At 40.3% G+C, this 16,052-nt stretch overlaps 1 protein-coding gene across 1 annotated transcript in view; it reads right to left on the reverse strand.

Annotated features, from left to right (window-relative positions):
- The window catches only part of si:dkey-92j12.5 (multiple PDZ domain protein), a 104,756-nt gene that overhangs the window by 62,149 nt on the left and 26,555 nt on the right, over window positions 1–16,052 (reverse strand). Inside the window, exons 7-11 of the mRNA XM_037532622.1 lie at window positions 12,974–13,096; window positions 9,222–9,413; window positions 8,105–8,201; window positions 5,083–5,171; window positions 1,342–1,561 (exon numbers count right to left, since the gene is read on the reverse strand). Of these exons, the coding sequence (XP_037388519.1) occupies window positions 1,342–1,561; window positions 5,083–5,171; window positions 8,105–8,201; window positions 9,222–9,413; window positions 12,974–13,096 (721 nt within the window). The remainder of the gene's footprint in view (window positions 1–1,341; window positions 1,562–5,082; window positions 5,172–8,104; window positions 8,202–9,221; window positions 9,414–12,973; window positions 13,097–16,052) is intronic.

Genomic DNA, 16,052 nt, shown 5'->3' on the forward strand with positions numbered 1-16,052 from the left:
ATTATTCTTTGGTTATTAATATTATTTTTTGACCTATTAAATCAAACTTGAGAAAATGAGTCATTATTTAAACCTAATGAGCACTTCTATAACTGACATACTACACTATTGAATGCACTTTGAATTGGTGGTGCAGCAATTTTTAACATACTATTTTGTGCTGCAAAATACAGGTGAAGCCTTTTTCTCCTACTTAGCTGAAACTTGCTTGGATACAAAAGCATATGAGCCATACATGTGGTTATGTCAAGCTGGGCATATGTTAATTATGAAGTTGCAATAATGTTTATTTGCATGGACGTTCTCAGCAAAGCAGATTGCTGGTAATTGGTGTCTCTTTCAGTAAATCTGAAATCTGAAAAAAAATTATTTGTATATTTTTAAAGCCTGCAGTAGCCATGAACTGTTTAACTGTCAGAACAAAATCTGATACCTCCATTTTTGTTGTTTTTCAGTTTTTGACATAATTTGAAAATACCTGTTGCTCTTTACAATGTGCATAAATTTCATGGTGAATGGACCAACAAAAATTACCTAAAATGAAAAAATTCTTGTCCCATTGACTTACATTAAAAGTAAAGTATGTTTTTCATTCTCCTGTAAAGTTACCATTTTGGAGACACGCTATTCCGACAACAGTGAGATATACATATATATATATAGGAGCAACATGTTGCCTTTTAGATGCTGTCTTTTACGGGAACATCCATTCTTATTTAACATGACAATGCCAAGAAACATTTGAACTTGTTACAACAGGGTTGCTGTGTAATCAGAGACTGAGGGTTCTTGACTGCAATCTAAATCGGTCTCATATTGAGAAAATGTGTATAAGGGCATAAAAAAAATCTACTTTCAAAACTGATCAGATTTGGTCTTCAATCCCCAAAAGAAAGAAAAAGGTGATGTAAGACAATGGTAAACATGCTTCTACCCCAACTTTTCTGGAACATCAAATTTGAAATGAGAGTATATTTACAAAGCAAATATTGAGTTTTTGTACTTTCCAATTTATTCAGGTCAAACTAATCACCACTTTCTGTTTTTCTTATCATTTCACATATTGTTTAGTTGAAATTGAGGTTTGTAAAACACCTAAAGAGGCTCTGTCTGTCATGTCTGTAAAAGGCAGATTTATGATGACCGGCAAAGAAAGTAATGCCCAGTCTAGAGTGAAGAAGGTCAAACCCAAATCCACTTGAAATAAGACAAGAATCACTTAACAGAACACAATCAAGTCCTAGTCAAAAGTCTTCTTAAAGGTTGCACATTTAATGATCACAAAATAAGACTAAAACTACAGTATACTCTGAGGATAACAGTGATTACTCTGTTCCTTACTGAAGCGTAGGTCTTGGGAGAGTGCAGAGAGCCCTTTCCCTGACGGTAGTGCTGTTTTTGGCTCTGATACAGACGAAACTGATGGAGGAGGCTGTGAGGTACCAGAGGATGCAGGCTGAAGCTGTTTCCGCAGTAGAGAGAGCTCCACCCTATGACCTGTTGACCTCAAAATCTCCATTGCTCGCTCCTCACTGCAGCCATGAAGCCGCCGCCCATCTACCTACATATGCAATTGAGCCAGAATGGGATGGTTTTATGGCAGTATACTAAAAGAGATGTACAAATATATAAACATACAACACAATACGTCTTTTATAATACATTTTAAACGCATAAAACGTTGCTGGAGCCTATTGTTGCAAATACACTGGGCATGAGCATGCTGATATTTCTCAATTTTATAGTGCAAAGTATGAAAATACACAGTGCAACACATTAAAAAAATCTGTATAAGTCAGTTGCTGAGTTGTAAACAAATTTATTTATTCTTTCACTGTGAAAAGGTTTATTGCAAAGAAACTTACTGACTCAGATTTCGTTACAATAGTAGTGACAGGAACCTGGAGTCGGAATGTCCACAACTAAGATAAAGCTGTTTTATTTAGTAAATAAAACAACCAATGAAATAAGAATTCCACTTTCGGTGCTCATTACTATTTATTTTATTTGAAGTATATATATAGAAAATCTCTTCAGTGAATTCTGTAAATGCTGTAAATCAATTTATTGCAGTAATCAAAAATATACCTGCAGTTAATGTACTGGATTTCATTCCCTCTAAAATTAGTTATGTTAACAGTTGCTTTCTTAATAATGAATGATCCATGTTACCACCAATATTAGTATGCCAATTAGAATAGTAAATTGATTTTAATAGTTTGGTATTTGGTTATTTAACAATTTACCTTTGCATAAAAATGTATGTAAACATATGAAGAATTGTCAAAAAAAATCATATTGTAATCTTATTTTGGAACAAGCGCATGCTTAAAGAGAATAAAACATTCCCACAGTCAGTCACTTTTAAACTACAAATATAATTTTAAAAACTAAACTGCATTTAAAATGTTACACATCTTCATATGATTAATGTTTAACATTAATTCATGTTAACATCAAAACAAAATGTTAATTCATCTTTTCATTAACATTTAATTTGAACTTCACCAATGTTAAAGGGAAATGATGTAAACAAAGTCATTCAGAGGGGTTTGATGTGAAATGCTGTTCTTGAGAATAATTCAGTGGTGGTGACAGGAACCAGATGTCTCTAGTATTTAATGCTTCTCAAAATTACCTCACAAACTTATTATATGAAACAGGTACAACACCTGATTCCTGACACCTGATTTATGACTGCTTGGCAATAAGGTTTTAGCCTGTAACCTTTTTTAAAAAAAATTTGTTCATGGTTGTGTGGTACACACATAGTCTCCAAAGAAAAAAATCCAGATATTCCAAGATTTTACCATCATCAAAATTATGGAATTACCCTTTGACAAACAGTCTAAAAATGTTTCAGTGTAGATTTTGGTGAACTTTTTCTCATTTGGTCCAGAATTAAACCTATAGAGAATATTTGGTCTCACAAACACAAACTAGCTTGACAATATTTTTCAACTATTTGAAGCCATCAAAGCTGAGTTGAACAATATTGATTCTTCTTTCTGTAGAAGGCTGTTTTCAAGTTTGCCCACAATACTTTAACATTTAAATAAATCAAAGGAAAAAGCTATGCCATAATACATTATTTTATCTATTTGTTTATTTTTTGCTTAATTTATTCATGATTTTTTGTTAAGACGTAAAAGCTTAATGGTTTGCAATTTGGGCTTCATGAACATACATATATATGCAGACAACATCAGCCTTGTCATTCATTAGTCAGCAAACTTCTAAAAACAAAAGCAAATGTAAAAATGTGAATTACAACTTACAAGTAAAAGTTATTGTGGCCTGTTAGCTGGAGTGTAAACTGGCCGGTGTTTATACACTGCTCAAAAAAATAAAGGGAACACTTAAACAACACAATATAACTCCAAGTAAATCAAACTGTCCACTTAGGAAGCAACACTGATTGACAATCAATTTCACAGCTGTTGTGCAAATGGAACAGACAACAGGTGGAAATTACTGGCAATCAGCAAGACACACTCAATAAAGGAGCGGTTCTGCAGGTGGGGACCAAGTGGCTCAGGTAGTGCAGCTCATCCAGGATGGCACATCTTTGCGAGCTGTGGCAAGAAGGTTTGCTGTGTCTGTCAGCGTAGTGTCCAGAGGCTGGAGGCGCTACCAGGAGACAGGCCAGTACACCAGGAGATGTGGAGGAGGCCGTAGGAGGACAACAACCCAGCAGCAGGACTGCTACCTCCGCCTTTGTGCAAGGAGGAACAGGAGGAGCACTGCCAGAGCCCTGCAAAATGACCTCCAGCAGGCCACAAATGTGCATGTGTCTGCACAAACGGTTAGAAACCGACTCCATGAGGATGGTATGAGGGCCCGACGTCCACAGATGGGGTTTGTGCTCACAGCCCAACACCGTGCAGGACGCTTGGCATTTGCCAGAGAACACCAGGATTGGCAAATTCACCACTGGCTCCCTGTGATCTTCACAGATGAAACCAGGTTCACACTGAGCACGTTACAGACGTGACAGAGTCTGGAGACGCCGTGGAGAGCGATCTGCTGCCTGCAAAATACTTCAGCATGACTGGTTTGGCAGTGGATCAGTAATGGTGTGGGGTGGCATTTCTTTGGAGGGCCGCACAGCCCTCCATGTGCTCGCCAGAGGTAGCCTGACTGCCATTAGGTACCAAGATGAGATCCTCACACCCCTTGTGAGACCATATGCTGGTGCGGTTGGCCCTGGGTTCTTCCTAATGCAGGACAATGCTAGACCTCATGTGGCTGGAGTGTGTCAGCAGTTCTTGCAAGATGAAGGCATTGAAGCTATGGACTGGCCCGCTGTTCCCCAGACCTGAATCCAATTGAGCACATCTGGGACATCATGTCTCGCTCCATCCACCAACGCCACGTTACACCACAGACTGTCCAGGAGTTGGCGGATGCTTTAGTCCAGGTCTGGAAGGAGATCCCTCAGGAGGCCATCCGCCACCTCATCAGGAGCATGCCCAGGCGTTGTAGGGAGGTCATACAGGCACGTGGAGGCCACACACAATACTGAGCCTCTTTTTGACTTTTTTTGAGTTTTTGACTCTGAGTTTAAGGACATTACATCAAAGTTGGATCAGCCTGTAGTGTGATTTTCCACTTTAATTTTGTGTGTGACTCCAAATCCAGGCCTCCATTGGTTAATAAATTTGATTTCCATTGATGATTTTTGTGTGATTTTGTTGTCAGCACATTCAACTTTGTACAGAACAAAGTATTCAATGAGAATATTTCATTCATTCAGATCTAGGATGTGTTATTTGAGTGTTCCCTTTTTTGAGCAGTGTATATAATTTTGTTTGAGCAAAGAACGAAGCTTGAGAGTCACTTAATTATCTACATTATAACTGTCTAAAGTGCATCAAACTTGAAACCAGGGCCAGGTTATATATTATGAATTCATATCATATTATTAAAGGCTTTGGACACCTTGATATGAGTATTATTTTACTCCATGCGCACACACACACACACACACACACACACACACACACACACACACACACACACACACACACACACACACACACACACACAAAGACTGAGATCAAACCTCTCCGCATCTCTCACCGCAATAATGTGATCTCCAATATGCACTTGTCCATCCTGATCCACTGCACTGCCCTTGACAATCCCCTTTACTACAATGCCACTGAAGCCTAACAACATAACCAAAGTCAGACAAAACAAAATGCTTTGAAGAATACTTAAAAACAGGCACATTCTCTCCAAATTTCTCCTGAATTTAGATCAGACACCGAACGAACAATAATGTGCAGTAATCCAGCAGGCAGCTAAAGATACAGTCTTTGACATACAAATCCAGTTCCAGTGTGTGAAATGCTAATAAAACCAGACAGCAGTGATTAGTAAATTCTGTTTTACCTGTATAATTAAAAACAGTACACGGTAAAAAGAGGTCAGCTCAACTCAAAATGATAGTAGTAACTGATTACATGCTACATTGCTTTTCTTGAGCTCAACTTGAGGACACACAACTCAAATTTCTTAGTTGAGTCAAAAGTTCTCTTAATGCTTTTAGTACTGCATCTCAGTTATGTAAATAAAATTATTTTTTTTTATACCCAACTTCCTCACCAGCCAAGACTCTACATCACACCATCCTGTGAGACATTGAGTACACACTCATGGATGGCTATGGCATCGCTGGGGCTCAAACTCACAACCTCTTGTTGGGTAGATGGCTCAGTCTACTGCACCACTCAGGAACACATGAAGCAACTCAGATTTTGTGTCTACAAATGTTTAATACACTGGAGAAAATATTTGTTGTTTTGACTTTGAAGCATGGCATCATCTCATGTGGTGCAGCTGTCTAATAATTCATCCCAACAGCAGGAGGTAGTGAGTTTGAATCCCAGCAATACCACAGCAGTCCATTATCCAGAAACCCAAGAGGAGAATATGCTAGATGGGACTGTATGATAGAAGGAGCGCCAGCTAGTGGGGAAACGCATTCAGTTTAGTTTAACTAACCGAGATGCAGATCTAGAAACAGTAGCTTGGAGAATTTCTGACTAATCTAAGACCTTTGAGTTGTGTGAACTCTGGTGTCCTCAAGTTGACTCAACTCAAGAAAAGCCATGTAATCAGTTACTAAATCATTTTATGCTGAACCGACCTCATTTTTTACAGTGTACACAAACATGATTTTGACATTCCAAATAAGATACCTGCAACACATTCCAAAAAAAAATAGAAGCATGTGTTCCACATGTGTTTAACAGCACATAATAAATGTTTGGGAATTGATACCAATTGATCCAGTTTTGAAAATAGAATTTGTTGATATTTTTCCACAAAGTCTACACAACTGTACAGGGACCACGTTTTTGAAGCGAGACAGGTCTGGATTGGTCTAGCACCCATACTCAACCATAAACAACCATAAACAACCATTTGTTGCAACGCGTGCAGAATGTGGCTTGCTGCTGTCTCAGACATCCTTGAAAAAGATGTGATCTAGAAGGTCCAGAATGTGTGTGTTTCTTTTTTGCACAAAGATGTGCAAGTTACACAATAGTACACTCCCGAAAGACATGGTGACCTTTACACTGGTAATAATCCTGAAGGTCCTTTACTTCACTGGCTCAAAGAACATGACAAATAACTTCCATCATCTCCATTAACATGTAGCTTATGTGAAAGCTTGACTTGTCAGACCACAACACATGTTTCAATTGCAAATTACGCTAATTTCAGATGAGCTTGAGCCCAGGGAAGTCAGCGGTGTTTCTAGACATTGGTAACATATGGCTTCCACTGCATGTAGTACAGTCTCAGTACAGTGACAAACAGTGTTTGACAATGGTTTGTCAAAGTAGCTCCAAGCCCATGTGATGATATCCATCACAGAAGCATTCCCTAAATCTTTTGATGTTATTATTCACCGTAGAGGGTGACATACTGACAATCGTTGTACATGTTTGCTGAGGAACATTATTCTTAACCGGCAGGATTTTTGGTGATATATTTCTGCCAAAGTGGTGTGCTCATGAAGGACAAGGCTTATCCTGGATGCTCCTTTTATATCCAAACATGTTTCATATATTTTCAATTTTAGAACATTTCACAATGTTTCTAAATGTTTTAAATTGTTTCCTTCCCTACTTGGAATGTGTTGCAGGCATAAATTTCAGAATGAACATGTATTTACGAAAATAAAGATTCTAAGGTAAAACATTACATCTTGTCTTTTTACTGGTTTCATTTAAATGTAGATTAAAACAGATTTATAAATTACTACTTTCTGTTTTTATTTGTATTTTATCGACTGTCTCAACTTTTTTGGAGTTGAGTTTGTATAAAAAAGACAAAACCTAGTTACTGACACTCATGTTTGTGAAATGCTTCTGTATAAATATGGCCATGTGGCTGATGAAAATCACCTACTGGTGTACTTTTTTTCTCTGGTTTTGTATTAAGCGTATTTCACTTTATAAACATACAGGTTTTATTTACTTTATGTGAACTAGTTCAGCTATAGCTAAATCCATTAACTGTGTTGAGTAACTGTGCAATGAGAGTCTAGCCATACCTTAATGTATATGGAATATTTACACAGTTCAGTGGTTCAGTCTCAAAATGTACTATATGTCCAAAGCTATGTGGACACCTGACCATCACGGCTATGTGAGCTTGTTGGACATCCCATTCCAAAACGGTGTGCATTAATATGTAGTTATTATGTGATTTTTATGCACTACATGGCTTCATTCCATGAACCGACTTGTGGCAAAGGTGGCATCCTATGACAGTGCCATGTTTGATGTCACTAAGGTCTATAGTATAACGAATTCTACTTTCAGTGTTTGTTTATTGAGATTAAATGTCTCTGTGCTTGATTCTACACACTTAGCAAAGAGTGCGACTGAAACACCTGAACTCAAATACTGATGGGTGTCCACAGGCTAATGGCCATATAATGTGGTCAAAAATGAAACTTTTAGCACTGTAATTGCAGATCTGTGATGAAAACCATAAAATGACCAGGAACTACTGCTGGTGACTCATTGGGTGCGTGTGCAGGACTCTTTTGTTAGAACAAGGATAGCTGGGCTTTAGGTCTTACCTGCATTCAGGTGCTCTAAAGATCTGGCGATGGTGATGCCCAGGCCAATTTTGTTCTTTGTTATTCTGACCGTGAGCTCTTTTTCCCCCTCAGCACACTGCAAAGGCAGAGAAACACAGTAGTTATGTCAATTGGTGTAGTAACCAGGGTGACCAGATGTTCTAAAGTCCAATATGGCTCAACACCTTTCTTTCAGATAGAGGAGATTGTAGATATAGCTCTTTTTATTTCATAGTCACATACTAACATTAACAACAGGCAACAAGGCAAACTGCTGCAGATGGCAACTTTTTCTGAGAAATGTAACAGCAGGTTACAACATCTTCCTACACTGCTTAAACAATGTTAACTTAGCATAGCATGCTATTTTAACTTTAATACATAACTCCTGTACATCAGAGATTCAACTAACAATACACATTTAGTGTGTCAGTGATTTAAAAAACATTCTTATAATGAGGGAAACAATCAGAGTGACTCTCAGAATGACCGCAGTATGAAACAAGTCAGCTCAGTAAAAACAGTTACAAGCTTGAATTTCATTCAAACTGTAATCTAAGTGAAGGTGAGTAGTATCTCTCATTCACTTTCTCCACTTTCTCTTTCTCCATTTTCTCTGTTTTGTTCACTCTCTCCTCTGTATTCTCTTTTTATTTTTCTCTTTTATTTCTCCTTCTTTCTGCATTCACTTTCTTTATTCTCTCTCCTCTTCTCCCTATCCATTTTATCTCTTTCTCTCTTTCCATTTTTCTCTCTCACTTACTCTCCTCCTATCTCTTTCTACTCTTTCTCTCTTGTTTTCTCCTTTCTCTCTCTCTCTCTCTCTCTCTATTCTTTTTCTCTTTCATTCACTTTCTCTCCTTTCTCTTTCTCCCTCTCCATTTTCTCTCTCTCTTTTGCTTTCTCTCTATATCCTCGGTACTAACTCTTCCTCTTCTTTCTGTTTTCTCCTTTTTCTATTCTTCTCTTTTCTTTCTCCCTTCTGTTATCTCTTTCTCTCCTTTTCTCTGTTCTCTCTCGTTCTCCCTATCTATTCTCTCTCTCTCACTCTTTCTCTCTCTCTCTCTCTCTCTCTCTCTCTCTCTATCTCAATGTCAGAGAAACAGTAACACTGCACCTGTCCTTCTTGTGTTTCCTGTTGCTGGGCAACAGAGTGCATGAGGTCACTGTCCGTGGTTTCCCTGGCGATGAGGAGCCTCACTTTGGAGCCAGCGAGACGGAGCTCTCGCGCTACTTCATCAGTGCCCATATTGGATACATCAACATCACCAATCTTGAGGAGCAAATCACCACGCCGCAAGCGCCCGTCCTGCACACAAAACACATTCTCATTTAATTTTCAATAAACCTGTCAACCTTTTAATTAGCTAATTAACAAAAATTGCAGTATGCTTGTTATTATTTTTAAAAAGATCAACTACATTAGATGATGAGGATTAGTTTTACTGAATGAATTTTGAGAGGTAGTGATTACAAGCCAGGCAGAGGGGCAAAACAGCCAGTCATCAATACGCAAGTCAGAAGGCACACTTGGAAACATGGCTAAGAGTTCCAGTTTGTCACAGATTTCACACCAAAATTACTTTAATCACCTCCTTAGTGACCTAACCTATCACCATTTTAAAGCTTGAAACCAACTTACACAGCAAAGTAGCTGAACAACTCTCAACATGAAGGGGCTGGTTGTAATACCAGAGTTTTATTATAATTTTATTATAATTGTAATTATCAGAGTTTTACAACTGAGCTTCTCATTTACTAATTTTTCAGTGTTAGAAAAAACCCTATATTTAACAGAAGATTACACAGAAGCTTCAATAATATTTTATGCAATAACATTTTATTTTTACTGTTTGCATTTTCTGTTCCTCACAACTCAACTCTGGTGTTGCCAGTCCACTGTTCTGAGAACATTAGATTGATTTGCAAATTTTCTTTTCTCAGTAACCTCTTCTTCACAGATACACATCCTTTCAGACCCACAACAGTGAGTTGTCTTCTTACAGTGGAAGCGGGGTAAGCGGATGCTGAGGCGCATAGTGCGTAGAGGTCACCAACTTTCTGCAGTCAATCATTCTCAAACTCAAGAACAGTGCCTAGAGATCTTCATGGAATGGGTTTCCATGGGCAAGCAGCTGCATCCAAGCCTTACATCACCAAGCACAAAGCATTGAATGTAAAGCGCCACCACTGGACTCGAGAACGGTGGAGACGTGTTCTCTGGAGTAGCGAATCATGCTTCTTCATTTGCAAAACGATGGACAAGTCTAGGTTTGGCAGTTGCCAGGAGAACCGTACTACTGCATTGTGCCAAGTGGTCGAGGGGGGGTTATGGTGTGGGGTTGTTTTTCAGGAGTTGGGCTCGGATCCTTAGTTCCAGTGAAAAGAACTCTTAATGCTTCAGCACCAAGAGATTTGGGACAATTTCATGATCCCAACTTTGTGGGAATAGTTTGGGGACGTCCCCTTCCTGTTCCAACATGACTGCACACCAGTGCACAAAGCAAGGTCCATAAAGACATGGATGAGAGAGTTTGGTGTAGAAGAACTTGTCTGGCCTGCACAGAGTCCTCAACTCAATAGAACACCTTTGGGATGAATTAGAGCAGAGACTGCAAGCCAGGCCTTCTCGTCCAACATCAATGTCTGACCTCACAAATATGATTCTAGAAGAACGTTCAAAATTCCCATAAACACTAGACTTTGTGGAAAGCCTTCCCAGAAGAGGTGAAGCTGTTATAGTTGCAAAGGGTGGGCCGGCATCATATTAAACCCTATGGATTAAGAATGTGAAGTCACTCAAGTTCAAATGTGTGTGAAGGCAGACGAGGGAATATTATGGGCAATATAGTGTATGTGGATTTTTTCAAATCTGAAATAAGAGTGGAGCTTGATTTTCTTAAAGGTGAAAGCTTTAGGTACTGTTTATCTGATGGTGACTGTTTTGGTGGTCTACATTTGTTAGGATTCCCAATTTCTCTATATCTTTGTATAATTGACCAGTTTTGGTTATGTTTCAGTTTATTTATGCAATTAATTATCTGATTTTCTCAGAAATATCTCCTGAAAAAAAAAACTTGTACTTACAGTGTTGACTGGAAATAAAATGATGGTGTCTGACTGGACATTCAAAATCCTTTTTTGGGGAGGTTATACACAGATTAATCAAATACATATTATAGATTAATATATGCATATACACTGCTCAAAAACTAAAGGGAACACTTAAACAACACAATATAACTCCAAGTAAATCAAACTTCTGTGAAATCAAACTGTCCACTTAGGAAGCAACACTGATTGACAATCAATTTCACATGCTGTTGTGCAAATGGAATAGACAACAGGTGGCAATTATTGGCAATTAGCAAGACACACTCAATAAAGGAGTGGTTCTGCAGGTGGGACCACAGACCACTTCTCAGTACCTATGCTTTCTGGCTGATGTTTTGGTCACTTTTGAATGTTGGTGGTGCAGCTCATCCAGGATGGCACATCAATGCGAGCTGTGGCAAGAAGGTTTGCTGTGTCTGTCAGCATAGTATCCAGAGGCTGGAGGCGCTACCAGGAGACAGGCCAGTACACCAGGAGACATGGAGGAGGCCGTAGGAGGGCAACAACCCAGCAGCAGGACCGCTACCACCGCCTTTGAGCAAGGAGGAACAGGAGGAGCACTGCCAGAGCCCTGCAAAATGACCTCCAGCAGGCCACAAATGTGCATGTGTCTGCACAAACGGTTAGAAACCGACTCCATGAGGATGGTATGAGGGCCCAACGTCCACAGATGGGGGTTGTGCTCACAGCCCAACACCGTGCAGGACGCTTGGCATTTGCCAGAGAACACCTGGATTGGTAAATTCGCCACTGGCGCCCTGTGCTCTTCACAGATGAAAGCAGGTTCATACTGAGCACATGTGAAAGACGTGACAGAGTCTGGAGATGCCGTGGAAAGCGATCTGCTGCCTGCAACATCCTTCAGCATGACCGGTTTGGCAGTGGGTCAGTAATGGTGTGGGGAGGCATTTCTTTGGAGGGCCGCACAGCCCTCCATGTGCTCGCCAGAGGTAGCCTGACTGCCATTAGGTACCAAGATGAGATCCTCATACCACTTGTGAGACCATATGCTGGTGCGGTTGGCCCTGGGTTCTTCCTAATGCAGGACAATGCTAGGCCTCATGTGGCTGGAGTTTCAGCAGTTCCTGCAAGATGAAGGCACTGAAGCTATGGATTGGCCCGCTGTTCCCCAGACCTGAATCCGATTGAGCACATCTGGGACATCATGTCTCGCTCCATCCACCAACGCCACGTTGCACCACAGACTGTCCAGGAGTTGGCGGATGCTTTAGTCCAGGTCTGGAAGGAGATCCCTCAGGAGACCATCCGCCACCTCATCAGGAGCATGCCCAGGCGTTGCAGGGAGGTCATACAGGCACGTGGAGGCCACACACAATACTGAGCCTCATTTTGACTTGTTTTAAGGACATTACATCAAAGTTGGATCAGCCTGTAGTGTGATTTTCCACTTTAATTTTGTGTGTGACTCCAAATCCAGGCCTCCATTGGTTAATAAATTTGATTTCCATTGATGATTTTGTGTGATTTTGTTGTCAGCACATTCAACTTTGTATAGAACAAAGTATTCAATGAGAATATTTCATTCATTCAGATCTAGGATGTGTTATTTGAGTGTTCCCTTTATTTTTTTGAGCAGTGTATTTTGTACATTAAGGTTAGAAAACTCGGCTGGTTCAAATGTACTTTTTAGCAGAACATTATAGACAGCTTTACAGTTGTATGCTTCTGTGTTATAGGGTAAATACATGTGCTTTCATGAATAGACATGATGATCAAACATTTCTGGGCCATTACCTTTCCTGCGACTCCATCAGGTAATATGGTTTTGACCATGGTGCCTGTGCTCTTCCCTCCGACAATACCAAATCCCAGCCCAGAGCCATCGTTCTCTAGCTCAATTAGTTGGACATTCCTTGGCTACAACAGAAAACACATAAAATAACAGTTTACTGCATCTGCCCCTAGCAGGCCTTTTACTGCATCCACAGTTTCTTAGATATTATCACCACCCCAGACTCTGTAACTGCTAATGCAATTACTTTAATAGCATTAAAACTTGGTGGAGGGCTCTGGCTGCTAACAGTTTTGATTCAGTGCAGCATGATGAACAAGAGCCAGTGTCTCTATGGTACGTAAAATGTGTGTAGGTAGGTCAATAATACAGCAGTAGAAATTCTTCTTAATTTAACTCCCAAGTCCTAGATTTGAAACCCCTTGGTGATGAACCAAAACCATTAAGATTGTCTTCTAATATAGACGCTGATACAGCTGGCCTTCCATTATTATCTTGAATAAATTGCCTTAGAATTGTCCAATGTTTGAAAGAAATGGGAGTAACTAAAGTTACCAACTTCGGGCCTAAAAGAGCTTTCATGGGCTCAAAGAACCCTCTTGTTTAACCTTTGAACAACCTCTATGAAAGAGTTTTACCAAACAGAGCTCACCTTCATGGGGCTTATTACAATTTTCATCATTCAAGATTGTAACGGTTGGATTTTACATCCCCAAAATGAAATTTGAAACTCTGCATTTAAACTTCTACTGCCACCAACAGAAAGATAACAGCAAGAATCAGATCGGTCAGAACCGTACTTCCAGGTCTCCCAGTCATTGCCAACATGAGCATTGAAGTCTCCCATGAAGACTATGGAGTCTGTAGGCAGGATCCTTTCCAGTACCCCACCCACTCGTTCCAAGAAGGCCAAATACTCTGACCTGTTGTTTGGTGCATAAGCACACACAACAGTCAGATTTTTCCTTTCTGCAATTTTAATTTGCAATGAGGCGACCCTCTCATCCACCAGGATCTCCACACCTGCCTGGGCCTCTCATCCTGTGCAACTCCTGAGTAGGGGAGGGACCAACCCTTATCTAGGAGTTTGGATCCAGAGTGTGGCACTGTGTGTAGAGGTGAGCCCAACTATATCTAGTTGGTACCTCTCAACCTCCAGCACAAGCTCCGGCTCCTTCCACCCCAGAGACCTTACATTCCATGTACCAAAACCCAGCTTCTGCCACAGTATCCTAGGCCACCAAGGGCCTCCCTGTAATCTCCCACTGCTTATATAGCACTGCACCGCTCCCCCATGCAGGACCTTGCCCGTGGTGGGCCCACATGGTCTCCCCATGTTGCCTTTTCGGGTTGAGCCCAGCCGGGTCACGTGGGCTGCCCGGCCACCAGGCTCTCACCAAGGGACGCTAACCCCAGGCCTGGCTCCAGGGGTAGGTCCCGGTGACCCTTTCCTGGACAGGGTACACGATTGTCTGTGGTCTTTAGCGGTCTTTAGCAGACACAGTATACATGTTCTTTGCTATTTTATGTTGAGAAACATTATTCTTGAATTGATATTCTTTCACAGAGTGGTGAACCCCTCCTTATCTTTACTTCTGAAAGATGTTCTTTCACACCCAATCATGTGACTGATCTGTCAACCAACAGGTGTTTTTTAACCAACCAACAGGTACATTTTTTGGAATGTGTTAAAATTTTTAAGTTAAAAATTGGCAAATATTTTTCAAAAAACCCTGATTTTCTACAGGTTTTTGCTTCGGGGTAACAAAAAAATCGAGTACCACACTTCCACCCAAATTCTCTCCAAACATGTGAATTAGTACATTTACACTGTTCTTCATATCATAATTCATATTTCACATAAGATGGTAATACTGCTCTCTTTTTCCCATTTTTGCTTTATATATTCTGTTGAACTTCCTTCCTTTACCGTTAAGCCTTTATAAATTTTGGATATGATTCCTTTGTGAGCCTCAGACTGATAAGCTCTGATAAACAAATTTAGTATTTCATCATTAATGATTCATTAATCTTTTAGAGACTGAAAATCTCTCTGCCTCTTTCCATAATATTGCAATATGCTGTTATACCCTTTGTCAGCCAGATTTTGAACCTACTGTCTAACTTATTTGGTATGAGCTCAAAGTCATAGGTGCACAATCTAATTACTTTCAACATTTCACTTAAATTGTATACTTTTATTATTTAGTCCAAATTTTTAATTGGGTTTTTATCCAAAGATTCTCTATGATGTCTACTTTTTTGACTAAATCACTATTTATCATTATTGCCTGAATAGGGGGGTTCTTCATCAATCTTCTTCTTCTTTCGGCTGCTCCCTTTAGGGGTCGCCACAGTGGATCATCTGCCTCCATCTTGCCCTATCCACTGCCTCCTCTACTTTTACACCAACCATCTCCATGTCCACCTTCACTACATCCATAAACCTTCTCTGAGGTCTACCTCTTCTCCTTCTATCCGGCAGCTCCATGTCCAACATTCTTTGACCAATATATCCACTATTCCTCCTCAAAACATGGCCAAGCCATCTCAACCTGGCCTCTGTGGCTTTATCTCCAAACTGCTCCACCTTCACTGTCCCTCTGATCTGCTCATTTGTAATCTTGTCCATCCTTGTCACTCCCAACGAAAATCTCAGCATCTTCATCTCCGCCACCTCCAGCTCAGCCTCCTGTCTTTTAGACAGAGCCACAGTCTCCAAACCATACATCATAGCAGGACGCACTACTGTCTTGTAAACCTTCCCGTTCACTCTTGCTGCTATCCTGTCACACATCAGCCCTGACACCCGTCTCCACCCACTCCATCCTGCCTGCACCCTCTTCTTCACCTCTCTTCTACACTGTCCATTGCTCTGGATGGTTGACCCAAGATATTTGAAGTCATCCACCTTTACGACCTCTACTCCTTGCATCTTCACCTTTCCACCTTTCTCCCTCTCATTCACACACATGTATTCCGACTTGTCTCTTCTGACCTTCATTCCTCACCTCTCCAGTGCAAAGCTCCACCTCTCCAGATTCTCTTCCACCTGCTCTCTACTCTCACCACAGATTACAA

Source organism: Pygocentrus nattereri, chromosome 22, assembly GCF_015220715.1.
Source record: "Pygocentrus nattereri isolate fPygNat1 chromosome 22, fPygNat1.pri, whole genome shotgun sequence".
NCBI classification, from domain to species: domain Eukaryota; kingdom Metazoa; phylum Chordata; class Actinopteri; order Characiformes; family Serrasalmidae; genus Pygocentrus; species Pygocentrus nattereri.